Below are 20,659 nucleotides of genomic sequence, written 5' to 3' on the forward strand. Positions count from 1 at the left end.
CTGGCGGGAGAGAGGCGCTAGCAGTCGCCGCCATGTCCTGGTGGTGGCACCGGTGCTGCTGCTGCTCCTGCGCTGCCTTGGCGAGGCGGCTGGGTGGCCCTTGGCACAGCCTGGGCACCCGCACGAGGCAGCCGGCGGTGAGTGCGCCGCGTGAGGCGGGCCCGGGGCGAATGGAGGTCACGGGGAATGAATGGAGGAGGAGGAAGCGAAGCAATGGCCGCCTCTGGGCGGCAAAGGCCGGGGCTGTCCTGGGCTGGCTGAGCTGAGGAGAGGGGTGGGGGGTAAAACAGAGAAGATGGGGGGGGGGAAGACCTAGAGATAATGGCCGGGGGAGGGGGGATGTTGGTGTCTATAATTCCAGACGGGGTCCGAGCTGGAGTGGAGCAACCCAAATAGATAGTTGCTACTTAAAAGAAAAAAAAACTATTGCAGGGTTTCCGAATAAAATAATAAAAGAGTATGCAAGCCAGCGCATCTTGCAAAGAAAGCTGTGCATTCAAAGGGAGAAGGTGGAATGCCTGTTCCAAGGTCACTGGAGCTGGCTGCACTGTTAGTGGTTTCCTCCCAGGGTATTGTGATTGAAGAAGAAGAGGAGAGAGGTTTGGATTTATACCCCACTTTTCTCTCTTGTAAGAGGTCTGAAAGTTCCTCACAAACTCCTTTCCCTTCCTTTCCCCACAACAGACAGCTTGTGAGATAGGTAGGGCTGAGAGAGTTGTGAGAGAAGTGTGTCTGTTCCAAGGTCACCCAGCAGGCTTCATGTGGAGGAGTGGAGAAACAAATCCAGCTCAGAGCCCACTGCTCTTAACCATTACACCGTGGTGGCTCTCTGGAATTGGATTGGAATCTTTGTGTCATATTACCCCAATATGGTTTTAAGGGAACCTTCTTTAGATGTGTATTAGACAGAATGAAGGTGTTATAGTTTTCTGAAAATATGTTATTTTAAATTAAACCCACGGAAACCCGTTTGTTGTGTTCTGAGGTTGTGGGAAATCTGGTAGATCAGAGTTGTTTTGAGTCACTCTATACTCTGATTCACTTTCCACTGATAAAGTCCCTTGAAACTTCCAGATGCAGGAGAACTCAACAGGTGGTGAAGCAATAGGCAGAAAGCAGGAAGTGAAATATTAGGAACAAAAAAAGCAAATGAAACAAAAGGAAGAAACTTAGACAGGAAACTGCCATGGAGCTGTGGGTATTTTTGTTCCCCCAGTGCATCTGCAGTATTGAGATTTTTCAAAGCCCTGTGAGATCTGGGTAGCATTTGCTGGATAAAGTTGATTGTAGAGACCACTTGTTGCAGAGTCTGGTAAAGTGTCTGAGGACTCTTTTGTCTCAGTTTCCTGGATAATTCTCACCTCCCTCCTGAGCGTTTGGGAGTTTCTTTCAGATATTCATTCAGCAATTTACTTGCTGTGCTAGCTTTCCAAGGAAAGAATTGCTGTTCAGGGATATGGTAAATGTCTATCAGAGCTCAGTGATCCTGGGGTTGCTGGAAGTATTGTGTGAGAGAAGGCGAGGCCAAGCTTCCCCAAGGGCACATTTCCACTTTAGAGAAAGTAACTGAGGAGCCTCTGGTAGGACTGTATCTTTATATATATATTACACAAGACCTTGCTGTCCTTTCCTTATGCTCATATTTGCCCAAAGGAGGGTTTCATGCAACCTCAGAGCTTGCACAGTATGCTTCTGCTTTCTCAAATCTAGAAAAACGCCTTATCACCTCTGGAAGTAATTGGGAGAGTTTCCTTGCCTGTTCAAAGAACCATTGTGCAAGTGCTTGGGAAACTGAGTGATTTATAGGAGTAAAATGAACAGTTTGTTCTCTGATCATATCAGGGCTTGTGAATATCTAATCATTGATGGTAAGGGATAATTACTGTCAGTGGGAAAACCTCATAAAATTTGTAGAGTATCTTTTTTTTTACCACTTGTTTTAATTGCAAAGCTGGATTTTGTAGACTTTATTTTTAAAGCTGGTTCTGTAAAATGGAACCGTAGAACTAGAACATGTGCTTTGTGTGTAGCGGGCTCCAGATCCAACATCTAGCATCTCCAGTTAAAGCAGTTATTCTGGACTGGGCCATACAGCTCCCACGGGGGCAGCCTACAAATCTAAAGGGGCATTGAACTTGGGTTGGTCTCTTCTCTCAATCGCAATGGGGTCTGACCTCTGACCTCTAGCAGAGGAACGTTGTTTAACACTGGTTCCTAAAATAAGATTACAGTCGGCACCAGATGAATCTCAAGAGGAAGGGCATTCCATAAATGAGGTGCCAGCCTTGAAAAGCCTGTCTCTGGTTGGCAGCTGCCTTATCTTGCAGCTGGGAGCATGGAGAGCTGGGCATGTGCACAGTATTTTAACTTGAAGGCTGGGCATTATAGGGGGAGATTGTCAATATATATCTGTATACAACTAGTCACGTTTTCTTTGTCTCTCTTTTGAACTGCATGCAGATAGCTGATTTTTCTGAAGGAAGTTTGAGCCTCTCCTTTCCAAAACTCAGTAGTATATTTTGGCGGTAAGTTCTACATTCTATATTACATCAAAACATCCAGAGTGAGTTTTTGTTGACCTGTCTCAGTAGTTTTAGAAGTCTACTTATTATGGATACCAGTTTGAGCAGTAGCATCCCCCCCTTTTGGGGGGAGGGGCGTCTTGTAGGACTTCTGGTAGTGAAACACTTTTCTTTCAAAGAAGAAGAGTTAGTTTTTATACCTGCTTTTTCCTGCCTTTGAGGAGTCCCAAAGCAGCTTGCAATCACTGTTCCTTCCCCTCTCCACAACACTTTGGCCCCTTCCGCACATGCAGAATAATGCACTTTCAATCCACTTTCACAATTGTTTGCAAGTGGATTTTGCTATTCCGCACAGTTCTTGAACTATTCGCTCAGTCCTCTCTGTAACTATTATCTGTTATCTCTAGCATTTGATGATGTCCTGCCCTCTTGAATACTGTCTCCTTCCCCCTCATAACTCAGTTTAAAGCCCTCCTGATAGGTTTGTGAGCCTCTTAGCAAACATGTTCCTACCTACAGCCATGTGCTGCAATCCATCTTTAGATCATGGTCCAAGAAGCCAAAATGTTCCGGCGGCAGAACCTGGAAGGCCAGCTGTTCACCTCCAGTCTTCTTCTTTGCCTCCCTGGGCACAAGATGAAATGACAACCTGTGTATCCAGATCCTTCATCTTTCCTTCCCAAAGCCTCAAAATCCGTTGTGATGCCCTGAAAGCTACATCTTGCAATGTCGAGTTTAGTGTTTTGCATTTCAGAGTTTTGTATGCTTTATCACTTTCTCAACGAATTTTAATGTTTGAACTCTTTTCAAACAGTACCGTTGCAAGGTTTCATCATACAACGCTACAAACACATAGTTGTGGTAAAATCATTAGTGATGAAAAATATAAGGATCCTTTTAAACTTGGAAGAAAAGATTTGAAAGATCTCTATGAAGATATTAAAAAGGTGAGTTGGCTTTGATGAATGAGTGATGAATGACTGGAAGGAGACTAATGTAGATTTATTATGCAAGTACTTTTGCAAGTACTTATTGTAAGTACTTTTTTGTTTGTTTACAGGAATTATGGGTGTCTACTACAGAATTGAAGGAAATGTGTGAATATTACTTTGATGGGAAGGGGAAGGCCTTTCGACCTGTGATTGTGGTGCTCATGGCCCGGGCGTGCAATTTTCATTATAACAATGCTGAGTAAGTCATGAAACTAGGTTATTGTTGAAAGTCTGAAAATATCAAGCACATTTTCCTTGCCTAAATAAAATAAATGTCTTGCTATGTTCTATGAACTGAAACCAAACTCTTCTTCACCTGACCATACATCTTCAGAGCAAAAAGTTTGTTGGAAGTGGTCATTTCCAGTTAAAGACTGGCCAACAAATATTCCTTTATATGGCTGGTTGCCTTATCTGGCCGCAGGGGGATCACCATCAAAGCTGTGAGAACCTTTGGAATGTGACCAGCCAGAAGGGTTAGACCAGGGGCGGAGCACTCACGGGGACATGTGGGGTCACGTGTCCCAGGGCGCACGCCAGCTGGTCACAATGTGGGGGCCGAGAATTGCCCTCTACAACCCTCGGCCCAGCTCCACCAGGCTGCTTCTTCAGCCAGCGGAGCCTCCACCAGGGCTGGGCTGAGGGGTGGCCTGCAGAAGGCTCCAACAGGCTAAGGCAGGGGTCTGCAACCTGCGGCTCTCCAGATGTTCATGGACTAAAAATCCCATCAGCCCCTGCCAGCATGGCCAATTGGGATTTGTAGTCCATGAACATCTGGAGAGCCACAGGTTGCAGACCCCTGGGCTAAGGTAAGTGGGTTGCAAAGCCCACTCTGCCTTCATAATGTCATAGAATTATTTCTTGGCTATAACCCTTTTATTCTCTAAAAGTAGGTGTGGTGTCCCCACCCTCGCCCGGGCCCTTTGGGCGGTGTGTCCTTCCCTCCTTCCTAACCTGGGGGTTGGTCTCCCCAGACAATGACTTTCCCAATTGGCCCAAGGGGCCAAGAAACCACCGCGCCCACAAAGCACTGGGTGTACGGGCAGCCCTCGCCCACGCCACCCTCCTCCTAGTACAGGCCATGGTGTGAGGGGCTAATGGGGATTGTAGTCCATGAACATCTGGAGAGCCGCAGGTTGCAGACCCCTGTCCTAGTAGGTCTCCTTGCCTCCCTTCCCCTGTCTGGCTTGAGAGTTCACACCCTCCCTCTCTCTCTCCCTTGTTGCTTCACAGGGAGAGGAGTTTCCAGGGCTTTGTCTCTCCCCTGTGGCCTCACAGGGAGAGGTGTTTACAGCTTGTGTGAACAACTCCCACCCTGTTACTGTACAGGGTGGGGACCAGCTTGAACTGGGGTCTAGGTTCTCAAAGGAGGTCTGGGCCTCAGGGTCTTCTTCCCTCTTTCCCACTTCTCACCATTGAGCTGTCTCTTTCCCTTGTCTCTTCACACCACCACCCACATTCCCTGCTGCTGCTGCAGCTCCAGACTCGCCCTTTCCCAGTTCCTTATATACTTTCTGCCCTCTCATTCCTCTTCCTTGTCCCAGCTGCTTCTCCAGCTCATCTTCTCCAGCTGCCTCAGCTATGGGCGGGCGGGCCCTGCCTGGTCTGAGCTGCTTCTCCAGGCCATCTTCTACAGCTGCCTCAGCTGTGGGCTTGCTGGACCTAAGCCTCCTCTCTTCCCTGTCTTCCCTTTTGAACAAGGCCTCTGAGGCCTCTAAGGCCTTCACCCTCCCTGCAAGAGGCTCTTCTGCCGCCTTCCTATCTCCCGCAGTGCCAGCTGGTGCAAGACTCAGTTGGGTAAGTCCGGGCACTGCAGCCGAACCCGGACAGTAGGCTTGATCAGTTTGGAAAAGGCCATTCTCAAACCTTCTTTTTGGGTCAACAGCTAAGGAAGCCAACTCCATTTACCCCTTTCTTGTTTTTGTTCTCAAAGCAGATTTGTCCTTAATAATTTGATAGCATTCCCAGGGCAAACAGCAATTACTCCTAGTGAGCAGCCCAACAGTTTTTTTTAAAAGTGATCATTTTGTGCTTGTGCAGGTTCTGTTCATACGCCGTGACTCACTGTATCACTTGTCTAATTGCTAAGGGATGTTGCCATTTCTCAGCATTCAACAAAGGTCAACAAATCCAAGGTGCCCTAGCTCCGGGCCTTCATTCTGGGCCCATTGTGCGCAATTAGTAAAAAGATTGCACTGAACTATTACAGATTCCAACTTGCAGTTGGGTTGTTTTTGGCAGACTCCTGTGAGGATGGTGAGCTGAGCAAATAAGCATTTGAAAACAAAACCCAAGCAGTGAGTGAGTTCGAACAGAACGGACACGTTCAATATATGCAATAACGTTCCTGGGACTTTGGGCTGGACAAGAAGCCACTGGATTAATCTAATATGCTTGTGAATGTGCCGCATAGAATAGTGTTGTGCTCCCAGCCATAGGAACATTCTGCTGTGTAGTTCTGTGGGGTTAATTAAATTCCTGTACCTCCTCGTAGCTCTATTACTTTGATTGTTAAGGACCCTGTAAGTTACGCTAATGAACTTTCATAGTGGAATGCAGAGCAGTTCGTTAGACAATTTGACCCAGCCGTTTGTTCCCAACAGTGGCCCACCAGCTTCCCTGCGGAAGTTCATTGTGAAGGATGATGGTGATAGCCATCTATTGTTTGTTCCTGTCCTCTGGTAATGAGAAGCATATTGCGTGGCACTGCAGTGCCTAGCTCTCATTGTTCATATCTCACAGTGAATTAGTAGACAGTGGCTCTGGTTAATCTTTCTAAAAGCTGTTTATTCCAGTAACAGCCAGAGCACCTCAAGGGAGAAATGTTCTATTTGTTGTTCTCTATCAACTGGTCCTTCATTTGTTGACTAACCCTCAGTTCTAAGAGATTTTTCTCTTGTGTGTCTGTTCTCTCCCACATACTAATGTCTGCTCTGGGAGGGGAACCCAAACCAAAAGTAATGCTGAATTGTTCCGTTGCCTTTGGGGCTTGTAAGAGCAAAGTGCTCCATATTACTGGTGAAGAATGGTCAAGCCAGTGTTTGGAAGGATAAGTTGAGCAGACACTCAACCCCTGAATATATGCTACCTCCATGCCAGAAGATACCAGTAACTGTGGTGGGTTTGGTATCTTTTTGACGTTGATCTAAGGGGTATCTTGAGTGTGTTTGCCATGAATCATTTCTCCCCCTTCCCCATCTTAGGGAAGTGCAGGCAGGTCAGCGTTCCGTAGCTGTCGTTACAGAGATGATCCACACAGCTACTTTAGTTCATGATGACGTCATTGATGATGCAAATTCACGAAGAGGAAAGCTGACCATCAATCAAATCTGGGGGGAAAGAAAGGTTAGTGTGTCAGTAATTGTATGAATTTCTCTTGTAATTTTTTTTGAGGGTGGGTGCTTAAATATGAATTTGCTGAAATCTGGAAAAGTGTCAGTGTGCATAATAAAATAAGCTAAAATGTAGGGGTGGCGGATTCTGAGCTGGAGAGTCAGATTTGATTCCCCACTCCTCCAACATGAGCAGTGGACTCTTTGGTGTACTGGATTTGTTTCCCTGCTCCTCCACATAAAGCCTGCTGGGTGACTTTGGCTTGTCACAGTTCACAACACAAGCCTTTATTGGCATATAAAACAGGACAACATTTTAAAAGAAAACAAGGTTAAGAAATACAGTTAAAATTACTAATTTCCAGTATAAAATTTGCAACAGTTTCACAAAAGAGCACATCAGAGCTGTTCAGGAGATTGGGTATCTTATAACACTCATTCCATTGAGAACATTGAAAGAAAATGGAATTCATTTATTTCATGCGTATCTTATTGTATTTAGGGCATAGAAACAAAGAATGGTCAAGTGTTTCAACCGTAGTCATATCACATGAACAAACTCGTTTAGAGTGTTCCACATTCTTAAATCTTCCCTCCAGCAGAGCTGATGGCAGCACATTACATTTTGCAGTAGCCAAGGCTCTCCTCTGGGTGGGATTAATCAGCAGATGAAGATATGCTGCCATAATTCCACGCTCGCATGGGATTAGGCTTGTCACAGTTCATTTCATACTCTCTCAACCCCACCTACCTCACAAGGTGTCTGTTGTGGGGAGGGAAAGGGAAGGGTTTTGGAAGCTGCTTTGAGACTCCTTACAGAAGAGAAAAGTGGGATGTAATTCCAAACCCTTCTTCTTAGAGATCAGGTTTTCACTTTAAGGAGCTATAAAATAGATGACCAGGTTAGCTGGACATGTGCCTTCTGTGCAATTGCAGCCATACTTAACTAAGTTGGGCTGTATTTAGCCAAAACCAGAGCACAGCACATCCAAAGGAGAATCTTATTCAACCTAGTGAAGGGTCATAGCTTAGTTATGGTGATCAGGCCTTGCATGAGAAGGCCCTGGTTCACTCCCTTGTATCTCCAGTTCAGGGTGTTTGTCTTCCAGTCAGAGTAGATGATATTGATGGCTTCACTATGTATGAAGCTGTTTCTTCAGGATCTCACGTTCACATTGATGTGTCTTGGAAGTGCAAAGCTTGTTTTTAAATTTCTCCCATTGACATTGCCATGGGACTTCAAAAGTGCTTCATTTTAGCTGGATTGTAGCTGCATAAAATATACATTCTGCCATTTTTTAGAGTAAGGAAAGCAGAAATGTTTATGGTAAGTAATATTTTGGAGAATATTGATAGGCATTAAAATGGGTGCATGTCAATCATGCTTCTGTGCACAGTATTTAGATTAGATCCAACTGTGTGTTCGGCAGTTTTTACCCCAACCACCCCGTATACCCTGTCCTGGACTCCTTGATATTTTCTTGTTTGAAGAAGAAGAAGAGTTGGATTTATATCCGCCCTTTCTCTCCCGTGGGAGACTCAAAGGGGCCTACAATTTCCTTTCCCTCCCCCCCTCACAACAAACACCCACGAGGTAAGTGGGGCTGAGAGAGCTCAGAAGAACTGTGACTAGCCCAAGGTCACCCAGCTGGCATGTGGTGGAGTGCACAGGCTAATCTGAATTCCCCAGATAAACTTCCACAGCTCAAGCAGCAGAGCTGGGAATCAAACCTGATTCCTCTAGATTAGAGTACACCTGCTCTTAACCACTACGCTGCTGCTGCTAAGAGGACTACAGTACCATTCCGTACAGAAAAGGCCTTGAAAGTCCACTGAAATCAATGGATTTGGAAAGGCATAAATCAGGGGTGCCAAACATGCGGCAGATCGAGAGTGAGGGGGAGTGCCTCAGCTGGCTTGCAGGCCTAATAAGCCCTCCCAAGGCAGCTACCCCACCCCACTGTGGACTCCAGTCCAGGTATCCCCCCCATTCAGTTCTGTGGCCAGCTGAGGTGGCAACCGTTCCCCACCTCCCTCCACAGCCCAGTCTGACCAAGTCACGTTTATGTCATATCTGACCCTTGTAACAAATGAATTCAACACCCCTGGTGTAAATCTTAGAGATGACGTTGCTAGTTACTCAGGCAGATTCCGCATGTGCCAAAAACAGCAGTGTCAAAACAGTGTGAAAATGGTGCAAATGCTTTTACACCATTTTACACCGTTTTCACACTGCTGTTTTGGGCCTATGTGGAATCTGCCTGAGTGTGTGGAATCCAACTCATTAAAAAGTGATGATTGCCTTTGTGCTTTGGGCAGATTCTCTAGAATAATATTGAATATGAGGATGGGGCACGTCAAGTATGATAGTGAGCATGGGAAGTGTGATTCTGACCCAATACCATATGTATCATTCCACTGCTCATGTTAAGAGCCATGTGTGAACACTTTTTAATTTATTTGGGCATGGTTTCTCTAATAGGTTTTTCATGTTCCTGTGAAAAAGCTTTTATCCCTGCATGAGAATGTTTGCATTTTAAAATATTTAATACGACCAGCGAACCTGGTAGAAACTTTTATCTGTGCTCTCTTTAAAAGAAAAAACAGAAGCTTTTCAGAGTGCTTCTGAAAGTCTTGCATTTGGGGAATGCTAAGGGAAGTCTATTTTTTTCAGTTTTCTCTTGAGCACAAGTAAGGTCAAGATTATACCCCTGTAGCACACTCCAGGAGAAGGGAACATTTGCATGAGACTTGGAAAAGCGGTTTAGCTAAAACTTCAATAATAATGAGCAATTATCAGTTTCCTGTTCTCAGGAAAAGCTGTTACTTTTTTACTTTTGAGGGGTTAGAAAAGGAGATCTCACTTTTCTCTGATTTTCTACTACCTGGGTTTCTTCTGCCACCAGAGACAATACTAGCCTAACACCACTATTCCCCTTAAATTGAGGCTCTGCCAATAGTGTGACGGACAAGTCAGTGCATAGGTAGTGTTAGAGGGATGACACTAAAGATAATTTTCCAGAATAAAGAGAAATTTTTGAAATGTTTAAGCTGGCAGACTTCTATTCTACTGGCTAAAGAGAGAACGCGTTAAATTAAATCTCTAAAGTAATTGTTATTTTTTGCTCTTTGTATTAATGGGGGGTGGGGATAATAATTTATATATAATCTCTAATGCAACAAAATGTAGAAGTTCACACAGGTGAATCTTTCTCTTCCAGGCGGTCCTAGCAGGCGATTTTATCCTTTCTGCAGCTTCTGTAGCTTTAGCACGCATTGGAAACACAACCGTCGTTTCTTTGATAACGCAGGTGATTGAAGATCTGGTGCGTGGTAAGGCTTTTTAACAACCTAGCTAGTTGGTACATAGTTAGATTCAATTGGTGCGGTCAACCACTTAACAGACATTGTCGATATTTGTGTATTTTCATAGGTGAATTTCTTCAGCTGGGTTCCAAAGAAAATGAAAATGAGAGATTCGCTCACTACCTTGAAAAGTCATTCAAGAAGACTGCAAGTCTTATAGCAAACAGTTGTAAAGCAGTATGTACGTTCCATCTCTCCTGTTGCTTATATACTGTGATGCAGGGGAGGGAAAACTGAAATTGTTAGGCTGTTCTTTAATTTTGGTTCTTACATTAGTTCATGGGACAAAAGGGGATATGTTTCATTATTTCCTTTCTGTTCCTGAGATACAGCCCTGAAAACCATGTGTTAAGAACATAAGAGCCTGCTGGATCAGACCATCTAGTCCAGCACTCTGCTACTTGCAGTGGCCCACCAGATGCCTTTGGGAGCTCACATGCAGGTTGTGAAAGCAATGGTCTTCTGCTTCTGCTGCTCCCGAGCACCTGGTCTGCTAAGGCATTTGCAATCTCAGTTCAAGGAGGATCAAGATTGGTAGCCACAGATTGACTTCTCCTCCATAAATCTGTCCAAGCCCCTTTTAAAGTTCGTGGCCATCACCACCTCCTGTGGCAGCATATTCCAAACACCAATCACGTGTTGCGTGAAGAGATGTTTCCTTTTATTAATCCAATTTTTTCCCTTCAGCATTTTCAATGTATGCCCCCTGGTTTTAGTATTGTGAGAGAGAGAAATTTATCTCTGTCAACATTTTCTACCCCATGCATAATTTTATAGACTTCAATCATATCCCCTTTCAGACATCTCCTCTCCAAACTAAAGAGTCCCAAACGCTGCAGCCTCTCCTCATAAGGAAGGTGCTCCAGTCCCTCAATCATCCTCCAGTCTGTTTCTCTGTCCAGAAGTGGGCAAAGCCAGTGAGCAGTTTGTACCCTTTTTTGCATCTTAATGTTCCGCTGCTAACAATATGCTCACTTGTGTGTTCCTGCTTGAATTGCAGTATGTATTCACATTGGACTTTTTAGCCAAGATGCACTGGACTTCCGAGTCCCGTTTATTAAAATGGGGTGAAGAGATGCCCTCCTTAAAATGGAGGAATGGAGAATGATGCAAGCAGTTTTGGGTACCTGTTGTGGGAGAAAGGTGGGCTATCTATACCTCCCCACACAATCTGTTCTGTAGCAAATTTTTAGGTACGAAATTGTGGCCTTGAATGTTGTTTCCAAGAGATTCTTGAACTTACCCTTAAGATGAATATAATATGTCTTGCATATTCTGGCCACTTGTGTATAAAAGGTGATTTTTTTGAAGAATGAGTAATGATTGAGAAGTTGGTCTTTTAGAACACTCTAGTATGAGTGGAAATCATGATTTAGTGATTTCTGAACATACATGAAATGTGGTCGCTAGTTCGCCACTCCAGAAACCTTGCAATGAGATATTTTGGCCGGTTACGCACAAAGGTGTTTGCAGTGTGGTTAGAGGTGAATGTCCATTGCAGCCTATTTCCTGAGGCGCCACTTTCACCTTTTGCTGCAAGTGAGACTACTTACAGCACAGTGTTAATTTTTGCTTCACTGCCAGAGTGGGAAGATTTGCCAGTGAGCACAGTTAGCCCCAGGCATCTTCCCTCCGCCCACCACTAGCCCTTCCTACTCCCTCACGCCTCATCTGAAATAAAAGTTTTAAAAGCCTTCCTGATCATCGGGGAAGGCGGAAGCAGAGCTGAGAGATGGAGCCGAACAGATGCCCTACTTGTGCTGTCCTTTGCAAAAGCCGTCTCTGTTGCTTTACTTGCCTCCACCCACCCCCCTCCGTACCACGGACTCCTGCTTCTCTGAGTGCACAGATTGAGAGAGCGAGCTCTTGATCTGTGCACTTAGAGAAGCAGGAAAGAGCCAGCAGCATGGGGGGTGGGGGCGAGGGACAAGGGGGAAGGCATGCAAAACAACAGACTGCTTTTGCAAGGGCAGCACAATTAGGGCATCTGTTTGGCTCCATCCCACCTCTCCTACTCTGCTTCCGCACTCCCCAGTGATTGGGAGGACTTTAAAACTTTATTTCAGTGTGTGTGTAGGGGAAGCGATTAAGAGAGAATAATCAGTTGAGATTGCTGTGCCTTTAAGACTGTTGATGGGAGGAGTTAAGAGAACCAGAGACCTGTGCAAGCAGTTGCACTGCGGGCTGCCTCCTCACTGAACAGGGAAATGAGAGAACAGCCCTCTGCAAGCCCAGTGCACAGAGAACAGTCTCAAGGTAAGCATCCCATGGGTAACGGGCCTTTGTGTACAGGAGCCCTGAATGATGAAGAGAGCGAACATCATTTCACTGAATTGTGACTGTCAAAATCCAAGTTGTACTTTTATTTTTATTATCCCTAGTCTGCTTCTCTCTCCTGTGTTAAGTGACAAAAGGTGGCAGGAGACTACAGTCATAAAAATAACAAAACAAAAAGAATAAGTGAACTAGGAAATGCATTTGCTAATCAAAAAAGGGAAAATTCCAGATGCTTGGCAGCTCTTCCAGAGAACGTGCAACTTTCTAAGTTTTGTCTTTATTTGTACAGTAGATTTAGCACAGCATCTTACTCTTGCAGGTTCTTGTGTTCATCCTGTGTGCCACAATCAGACCAGTAGATGTTAATTTTTTGCTGCATTGCTGTTTGACAACCAGTGTGTAGCTCTATGCTACATCTCTGCTTGGCCGCAGCCTATCTTTACAATGTGATGTGCAGCTGCAATGAATATTTAATACATCCAATCTATATTCAGAGTTTAAATATATATTTAATGATGCAGTTCTTTGGGGCACTGCATTTACTAAGAGAGCTGGTTTTGTACATGCCTGGATAAATAAGCAAGAACTAAGGGAGGCTAGAGTGGTTTTCTTATCATATGCTTACTGCAAATGTGCTGCAACAATGGACACTATCAAGGGCCGTTGTGTTTCTCTTTCAGGTTTCCATTCTGGGTTGCCCTGACCCAAAAATTCATGAGATTGCATACCAATATGGAAGAAATGTCGGCATAGCATTTCAGGTAGTCTTTATCGTTGAAGGCTTTCATGGCCGGAATCACTGGGGTGTTGTGGGATTTCTGGGCTGTATGGCCGTGTTCTAGTAGCATTTTCTCCTCTGACGTTTTGCCTGCATCTGTGGCTGGCATCTTCAGAGGATCTTTATTTCTGATAAATACGGTGTAGCGAACTTGCCTAAAACAAACTAGTTTTTCCAGTACAATGGATGCCAGAGTATTTTGGACTTGCTGTGAATTCATCTGATTATCATATCCTTGTTAATCAGAGCAGCAGTGGCATAGTGGTTAAGAGCAGGTGTACTCTAATCTGGAGGAACCACGTTTGATTCCCTGCTCTGCCACTTGAGCTGTGAAGGCTTATCTGGTGAACCATATTAGCCTGTACATTCCAACACATGCCAGCTGGGCAACCTTGGGCTAGTCACAGTTCTTCTGAGCTCTGTCAGCCCTGCTTACCTCCCAAGGTGTTTGTTGTGAGTGGGGGAAAGGAGTTCGAAAGCCCTTTTGAGTCTCTACAGGAAAGAAAGGGGGGATACAAATCCAACTCTTCTTCTTCTTAGTTAGATATGGTGTGCTGTTTTAATTATTGTGTTTTTTTCCTTTTCAGCTAATAGATGATGTGCTAGATTTTACAGCATGCTCCAGGCAGTTAGGGAAGCCCACATCAGCAGACCTTAAGCTTGGAATAGCGACTGGCCCTGTCTTATTTGCCTGTCAGCAGGTAAGTCAGGTTCTTCATCACCCTGGAAAAATAAACACAACTGGTAGTTGATAGTGCTGTGCTGAAATGTAAACAGTAGTCTTTGGCTGACTTCAGCCATTTCTGCAGACATGTCCTCCTTTTGTAATTCCATTCTCCTTGCATTGCTTGACATTTTGAATACATTTTTGGCATGGCTTCCAATTGCTGTGATCCTGGTCCTATTGCATGGTTTGCTGGATGTCTCATGGCATTCTATTGCTTGAATCCACTTGGTATTTTCACCTGCAAGTGTGAGTTTCTCATCTCAGGAAGGCAGATAAGAGTCAACGGCTAAGCTCTATTGAACTAGTTTCATGCAAGCAGTGGGGAGGCCTCTGTAGCCTTGAGCGATGATAATGACATGCGAGCTGGCAGGCCCAGAATGGTGCAGGCCTGACACTGGAGTAACATTTCAGGGGGCATTTTGGGTTGTGGCATGGGTGGAGAGGGCAAGGAAGTCCCACTGGTACGTGAAATCCTTCTATCAAACTCATACATTTATTTGTTTGCTTGTTTATGTGTTTTATGAGCCGCTCTTTCCCAATCGGGCTCAGAGTGGCCAATAAACTTTCACAGTATATCCTGGTGCCAATAATTCCATGAAGGGATATCATTAAGTTGAGCTCTATCTCTTAAAAATCACATTCAGTACAATAGAGGGGAGAGAACAGTGGGGTGGAGAGGCCAGTTTGAGGACTACCATTGCTGCCCTCAATTAGAAGCCTGGTGGATCATTTCAGTCTTACAGGCCCTCGTTTGCAAAACTGCACCAAATCTCACAAGGCCCAGGTCTGATTTGACAGAGCATTCCACCAGACTGGGGCCAGATCCAAGAAGACCCTGGCCAAGAACAGCCAGATTGTTTTTGTGCCTGGGGACCACCAGTAAATCGTGGTTAGCCAAGTGTAACACTGTTTGGAGAATGTATGGGGAAAGACAATCCTGAATATTTGAAGGCTCCAGACTGTTTAAGGCTTTGAAGGTTATGACCAGAACCTTGAACATGCTGGTTGATCCAAGCCATTATTTCTTTTTTTTAAAAACCCTAAAAGCTGTAAATTAAGCAAGGCAGTGGATAATTTCCCACTGCCTTTTGTATTCTGCTTTTGAGTTCTTGGAGGGAAGGATTACTTTTTTCTTGTCTGCTCCACTTAGTTTCCAGAAATCAATGCTATGATAATGAGGCGGTTCAGTTCGCCTGGAGATGTTGAGCGTGCACATGAATGCGTATTCCAGGTAAGGCTAATACAAAATGAACACTAATTCCCACTTTTATATGGTTCAGTTAAATAATGATATCCAATGTAATACTTGGCTAAAGTGATTCCATCTGGCTGTAGACTTTCTGTTCCTCCATTGACCCCCCTTCCCCCGCATACCTTTTTCAACTATGAATTTTTAGTTTCTAACCTTTGCTCTTGTGGACATTTGTTTTCTTGGTATTGCAAAGTGTCGGATGTTTCTTGAAATGTGTATTTCTCGAACGATCTGAAAACTCAGCTTTTTAGAAGCACATGTATTTCCTATGCAGAACCTGGGTTCCCATCAGTGACACATTCAAGATGTGTGTGTGGTGTATTGGTTAAGAGTGTATGACTACGATCTGCAAGATGAAGGTTCAAAACTCCTTATGTGCCATGGAAGCTAGCTGGGTGACCCTGAATTGGAAGAAGAGGAGTTTGGATTTATATCCCCCCTTCTTCTCCTGTAAGGAGACTCAAAGGGACTTATAAACTCCTTCCCCCCCACCACCACCACATGCCACCCTGTCAGTTAGGTGGGGCTGAGAGAGCTCCGAGAAGCTGTGACTAGCCCAAGGTCACCCAGCTGGTGTGTGTGGGAGTGCACAGATTCATCTGGATTCCCCAGATAAGCCTCCACAGCTCAAGTGGCAGAGTGGGGAATCAAACCCGGTTCCTCCAGATTAGAGTGCACCTGCTCTTAACCACTACACCACTAGTCTCTCACACTTAGCCTAACCTACCTCAGAAGGTTGTTGTGAGGATAAAATGGAGGCAAGAAGAAAGATATAGACTGTTTTGGGTTCCCCTTGGGCAAAGGCCAGGCATTAATGGGGAGGGTATTTTTCCCCCACTTTCCCCTTTCTGGCCCATGCTGTTCTGGTGTGTGTGGGGGGGGGGGTATGTCGTGTTCCTTAGGAGCAGTATGGAAGTTCCACTCCTTTGGAAGAAATGACTTCCATCAATTAACATTCTCTGCAGGATCCAATTCTTATGGATCCAACTGTCCATGGAAACGTGTTTTTTTTCTATTTTATTTTAAATATGCTGACTTGGATCTTCAGTGTTCTACTTCTAGATCTGAACAGCACTTTCAATGAAATATCAAATATGTAAAACAGCAATATGGTTATGTAACACTAGAGCGCTGGTTCTCAACCTTCCTAATGCTGCTACCCTTCAATACAGTTCCTCATGTTGTGGTGACCCCCAATCCTAACATTTATCCATTTGACAGATGGAGAACACTGATGCAGAGAGTCTTAGGCGAGCCCTGTGAAAGGGTCGTTCGATTCCCAGAGGGGTTGCGACCCACAGGTTGAGAACCGCTGCACTAGAGCTTATTAAAACATTAGCAGTGTATACTCACGTGGTTCAGAAATGTTAAAACTGCAGTTGTAAATGCTAAAATTGAGCACTACGTTGGAATCATCTTCACACTCGTTTTAAAGCTGCTCTGCGCCTTTTTTCAGAGTGATGGCCTGCAGCAAACTACCTACCTCGCCCAACGCTACTGCCACAAGGCAATACAAGAGATCAGCAAACTTCGACCGTCCCCAGAAAGAGATGCCCTCATACAGGTGGCAGAAATGGTCCTTCTGCGAGACAAATGACGCGCCTCCTTCCACCCATGGTGGCAGCTATTTACCAGACTGTACCTAAAACCACAACACCTTAGCTCACCTCCAATGTAGTTATGAATTTTTTTAATTACCTTCCATTTTTTTCCTAAAATATGAAGAAATGAGTTTTATTGAAGAAAGCCATATAAAATGACGAAAGCAGTCTACGAAACTGATACAAATGCCCCGCGGCTGTTTCTGAGGATGTGTGGATTGTCTCGTGCAGGCAATTGTTTACATTGTTCACTGTCAACACTCAAGGCCATAACGAGAATAAATGCAATCAATGTGTTACAAATCACTTTTACAAATCTCTGGCGTGTTGGCTCTTTGATGTTGCTATAACAAAATTGTTTTGAGAATTATCTTCATTGCCTATCAGAATGTCAGAGTACCCAAAATATTAAAGGAGAATGGTTTATTATAAAAGACTGTACATAAATTTTGTAATTAAACAGGTTATATACAAATTAAAAGAAGCCGTTCCAATTTATAAATGAAATACAGATAAGTTTTACTAGTCACTAATGATTTCAGAAATTACAAATGAACAAATAGGAAAAAGCAAGAGAGCATTTAATAAAATTAGGTTCATTTAAGGTAAGAAGGCAAGGGAATGTTTCAGTATTTAACGTCACACTAGAAAATGAGTGGTAACTAACCAATCACATGTCCAATGTACCTGATTTCTTTTCACCGTGTAAGTGTTTAAAACCCAGAAGGCCAGTGCTTAAGTTCCAAAATAAAACTTAACTACACACAGTAATCCCTTCCTAAACTGTTCTGCCTTAGACAATCTCTATGTAATACAAGTTTTGTATAAGCTGAGACCAGGCATGTCACCTGACCTTGTGCTTGCGAGGGGATGTGTCAAAGTGCATGTGTTGTTTTTTTAAGAATAGGAGAAAAATAGATTGTATAGTATGTATCCCTGTAGGGGTGGGCCCTTCCCATAGGAGGGGAGGGATCCAGCATTATTATTCATGCAAGACTGGTCTCCCATTAGGCTGCCCAGAGTCTGTATTCATGACTGGCTCTGTAAGAACTTTTGAAATACAGTGCTGTGGACAAATCAGTAGCAAGCCTTTTTCAAACAGGCAGTTTTTAAAACTTTCAGCAGGACACAAAAACTGTAGAGCAGACAAGGCATTTAAGTGACTCGCTAAACAGGCGTTGGGGATTGTCCTCTCACATTCCAGAAGCTGTTGAATGTGCACCCCTAATCTTAAAGGTTTGTTTTCTAAAAGTACACCATTCTGTGACAAAGGCCGTTAACGTTATTTCATGGTGCACCACGTTTGACTGGCAAACACTTGTGCCATAGGTCTTCAGGGATGAACAGCTATCTGAGCAAGAGGCTATCTGCAGGGACTGGAAGGATCCACAACTAACTCTTGGGAGGGGGATGGATCTGTTGCTTCTGCTAACATGCCCAGGTCACTCAGCAGGTGGTAAAAGAAGAACCACCCTGACAACTTGCTTGTTCAGCTCTAACCACATCTTAAGAAAGGGGCAACAAATTCCCCAAACCAAGTCTGCTAAAGATCCAAGGACAACTGCCCCTGGCTAGAACTGCTCCCCTCTATAAAATGTGCCTACCCTATAAGTTTCTCCTTCTCTACCAATTCTCTTCTGCAGTTTAAAATGGTGACTAGCCAATAAGTTGAAGGTAGCAACGTTGAGCCAGTTCCTGTAATGACAAATGCTGTAAAATAGCTGTGTGTAATTATAGTCATGGTGAACGTGCATGAATTTGGTTTTCCTGGTCATTGGATGCCATGCCAAGACCTTGACTTGCGTTCAAAGTCAGTGACCCAGCTGGTGGGGGAAGATCAGCATTAATATTGCTTTGCCAAGGTAAGTCAACAGAGTAATGGACCAGACCTTTGGTTCACTTATGTATTTATGAATGGAAAAGTCAATGCAAATTTACTCATTAAAAAAACTTAGGTACAAATTACAAGTACATCATAGGACCACCCATCTTTGATTCACATGGACACCTTCGAGACTCAATGACTCTCTGGAATAGACTTTCGGTAGAAGTACTCCAGGTAAAAGATTACAACAAATTGGAAGCATCTTGGATTTTTGAAAAAAAGTATAATTCAATACATAAGTTTGTATGCATGCTTTTAAACAAATACTATAGGTTGAGAATGAGCAAAAGTCTAAAACAAAGGTAGATGACCAGCACTATCAAACTTTGCAACCAGATTTTTAATGTTAGTCTAACGTTGTTAGTTTACCATGCTGCACTGGAAAAAAAATGGCACAATTTGAATCATGAGTCATTAAATATTATACACCCTACTTCCCCAGAATATTTAGGCTGGTCATAGAAATCAACAATGCATAAGTAAATAAGCATAATCAGTAATAAACAATTGCTTGTTTTTACAAACTGCAGAGACGAATGCTTACAGATGAACATTCAATCATACCATTTAAACAGTATGGCCTGAAACGATGGGCACACTTTTTTTTTAAAGAGAGCGTTAAGACAACTGTTAACCTTTTAGTTACCCTTTTGTAAAGAATTATGGCATGATTGAATACAAGACCCAACCTGAAGTGAGAACTTTAATCCGCATAGTGCATGATTGATTCCACATAGTTTCCAGGAAACAAGCCAGTCACTCGGTTGCAAACTCCTTCATACCAGCCGTCATCGTTCTTCTTTATAACGTAAATGATTGCACCCTCCATGAACGACAGCTCATCATCCTTGTCCTTTGTGTAGTCGTATATGGCAACAACTGGAAGTTGGAGGAAAACCAAATAAATTAGTCTGCCGTGAGCCACTCTCATGACACCCAGTGGCTTTGGGAGCCGACTTCCCCAGCTGCTTGAATGACGGCAGAATTCTGTCTTGCAAATTCGCTTGGTATTTAACCTGCCGTTTCTATGCGTGGTTTGAGAAGCCTCAGCACATCAATGGGCTTATAGAGTCAATCCCAGGCATTTCACATAAAAAGCCCTTGGGGAATGAGCTCAGGGCATTGCAGTGAATCAAAGTCGATAGTAAATTGGCTAGATCGACCAGTTCAAGACAATTTTATACACTCTCCATATTTATCGCTATGCAACAGGAGTCCAGATTTTGTCTATGAACTCCATTTTTTCCTAGATACGCCCCCGGTTTGTGCCCTTGCATTTTGACAATACCAACAAATAGCAAGTCCCCACAGATTCACTGAGAGACTTTTTACTCTTATTTTATGCCTTGGAACTACCTGACCTCTGCAATGAACTGTAAATACTGATACCTACCAATCAACCAAACAAACAACAGGGACTTGTACTTTTCAGCTCCTGGCACACAATAGCCTGTCCTCAAGTGTGCTTAGGATTTACTTTGGGGTGGGGGATGGGGTTACCTTGCAGGATTGCAATGGCTGCTTTCAACCCCCACCTGTTTTTTAAAATGTGGTTGTCGGTTGCAAGAGCGACTGTCATCTAAAACAAGTAATGTTTCAATTTTCAAAAATAGTAAAAAAAATTAAAATATTTCAGAAGCATTGTGTTCTCTCTGAGGTAGAAAAGTTTTATTTTAAAGGAGAGTATTTTATGGCTGTAGCACAAAGTATTTAAATAGAGATGTTAGATTTAAAAAAGAAATCTTTGAGGTTTTTCTTGGTGATTTGAATCACCTTTTTAACACAATCCATCCCATCGCAAGAGCCAACATCTTGTCCTACCCTTGTCTTGCTAAGTTACACCAAAGGCTGAATTGGCCAAAACAATTTTAGTTTACATTGGCTGCTATGGCTGGCACTCCCTAATATGCGGAGATGGCCCAGTGAA

General features: G+C 43.8%; 3 protein-coding genes across 14 annotated transcripts in view; 2 read left to right on the forward strand and 1 right to left on the reverse strand.

Annotated features, from left to right (window-relative positions):
* Positions 1-20,659, forward strand: part of LOC125440894 (amyloid beta precursor protein binding family B member 1 interacting protein) — a 198,855-nt gene that overhangs the window by 40,512 nt on the left and 137,684 nt on the right. The gene's annotated exons all lie outside the window — the stretch shown is intronic.
* On the forward strand, positions 7-17,163 carry PDSS1 (decaprenyl diphosphate synthase subunit 1). Its single transcript, XM_048510993.1, has 11 exons — positions 7-137; positions 2,461-2,525; positions 3,337-3,469; positions 3,583-3,713; positions 6,718-6,859; positions 10,068-10,179; positions 10,280-10,389; positions 13,170-13,250; positions 13,855-13,968; positions 15,145-15,225; positions 16,703-17,163. Exons 1-11 carry the CDS (start codon positions 33-35, stop codon positions 16,841-16,843), a joined length of 1,215 nt encoding a protein of 404 aa, XP_048366950.1. The 5' UTR covers positions 7-32; the 3' UTR covers positions 16,844-17,163.
* Positions 17,256-20,659, reverse strand: part of ABI1 (abl interactor 1) — a 242,457-nt gene continuing 239,053 nt past the window's right edge. For all 9 annotated transcript variants that reach the window (XM_048510989.1, XM_048510985.1, XM_048510992.1 and 6 more), the window contains one exon: positions 17,256-19,611. In XM_048510989.1, the coding sequence (XP_048366946.1) occupies positions 19,436-19,611 (176 nt within the window). In that variant the 3' untranslated portion in view covers positions 17,256-19,435. The remainder of the gene's footprint in view (positions 19,612-20,659) is intronic.

Source organism: Sphaerodactylus townsendi, linkage group LG11 (assembly GCF_021028975.2).
Source record: "Sphaerodactylus townsendi isolate TG3544 linkage group LG11, MPM_Stown_v2.3, whole genome shotgun sequence".
In the NCBI taxonomy this organism is placed as follows: Eukaryota; Metazoa; Chordata; class Lepidosauria; order Squamata; family Sphaerodactylidae; genus Sphaerodactylus; species Sphaerodactylus townsendi.

What these genes read in the sequence shown, in the direction of transcription:
- PDSS1 (XM_048510993.1), top strand. Translation starts at nt 33, where the DNA reads ATGTCCTGGTGGTGGCACCGGTGCTGCTGCTGCTCCTGCGCTGCCTTG. An exon ending in AAATCTGGGGGGAAAGAAAG is followed by an intron (nt 6,860 to 10,067) that starts GTTAGTGTGTCA and finishes TTTCTCTTCCAG; the next exon opens with GCGGTCCTAGCAGGCGATTT. An exon ending in TAGCAAACAGTTGTAAAGCA is followed by an intron (nt 10,390 to 13,169) that starts GTATGTACGTTC and finishes TTTCTCTTTCAG; the next exon opens with GTTTCCATTCTGGGTTGCCC.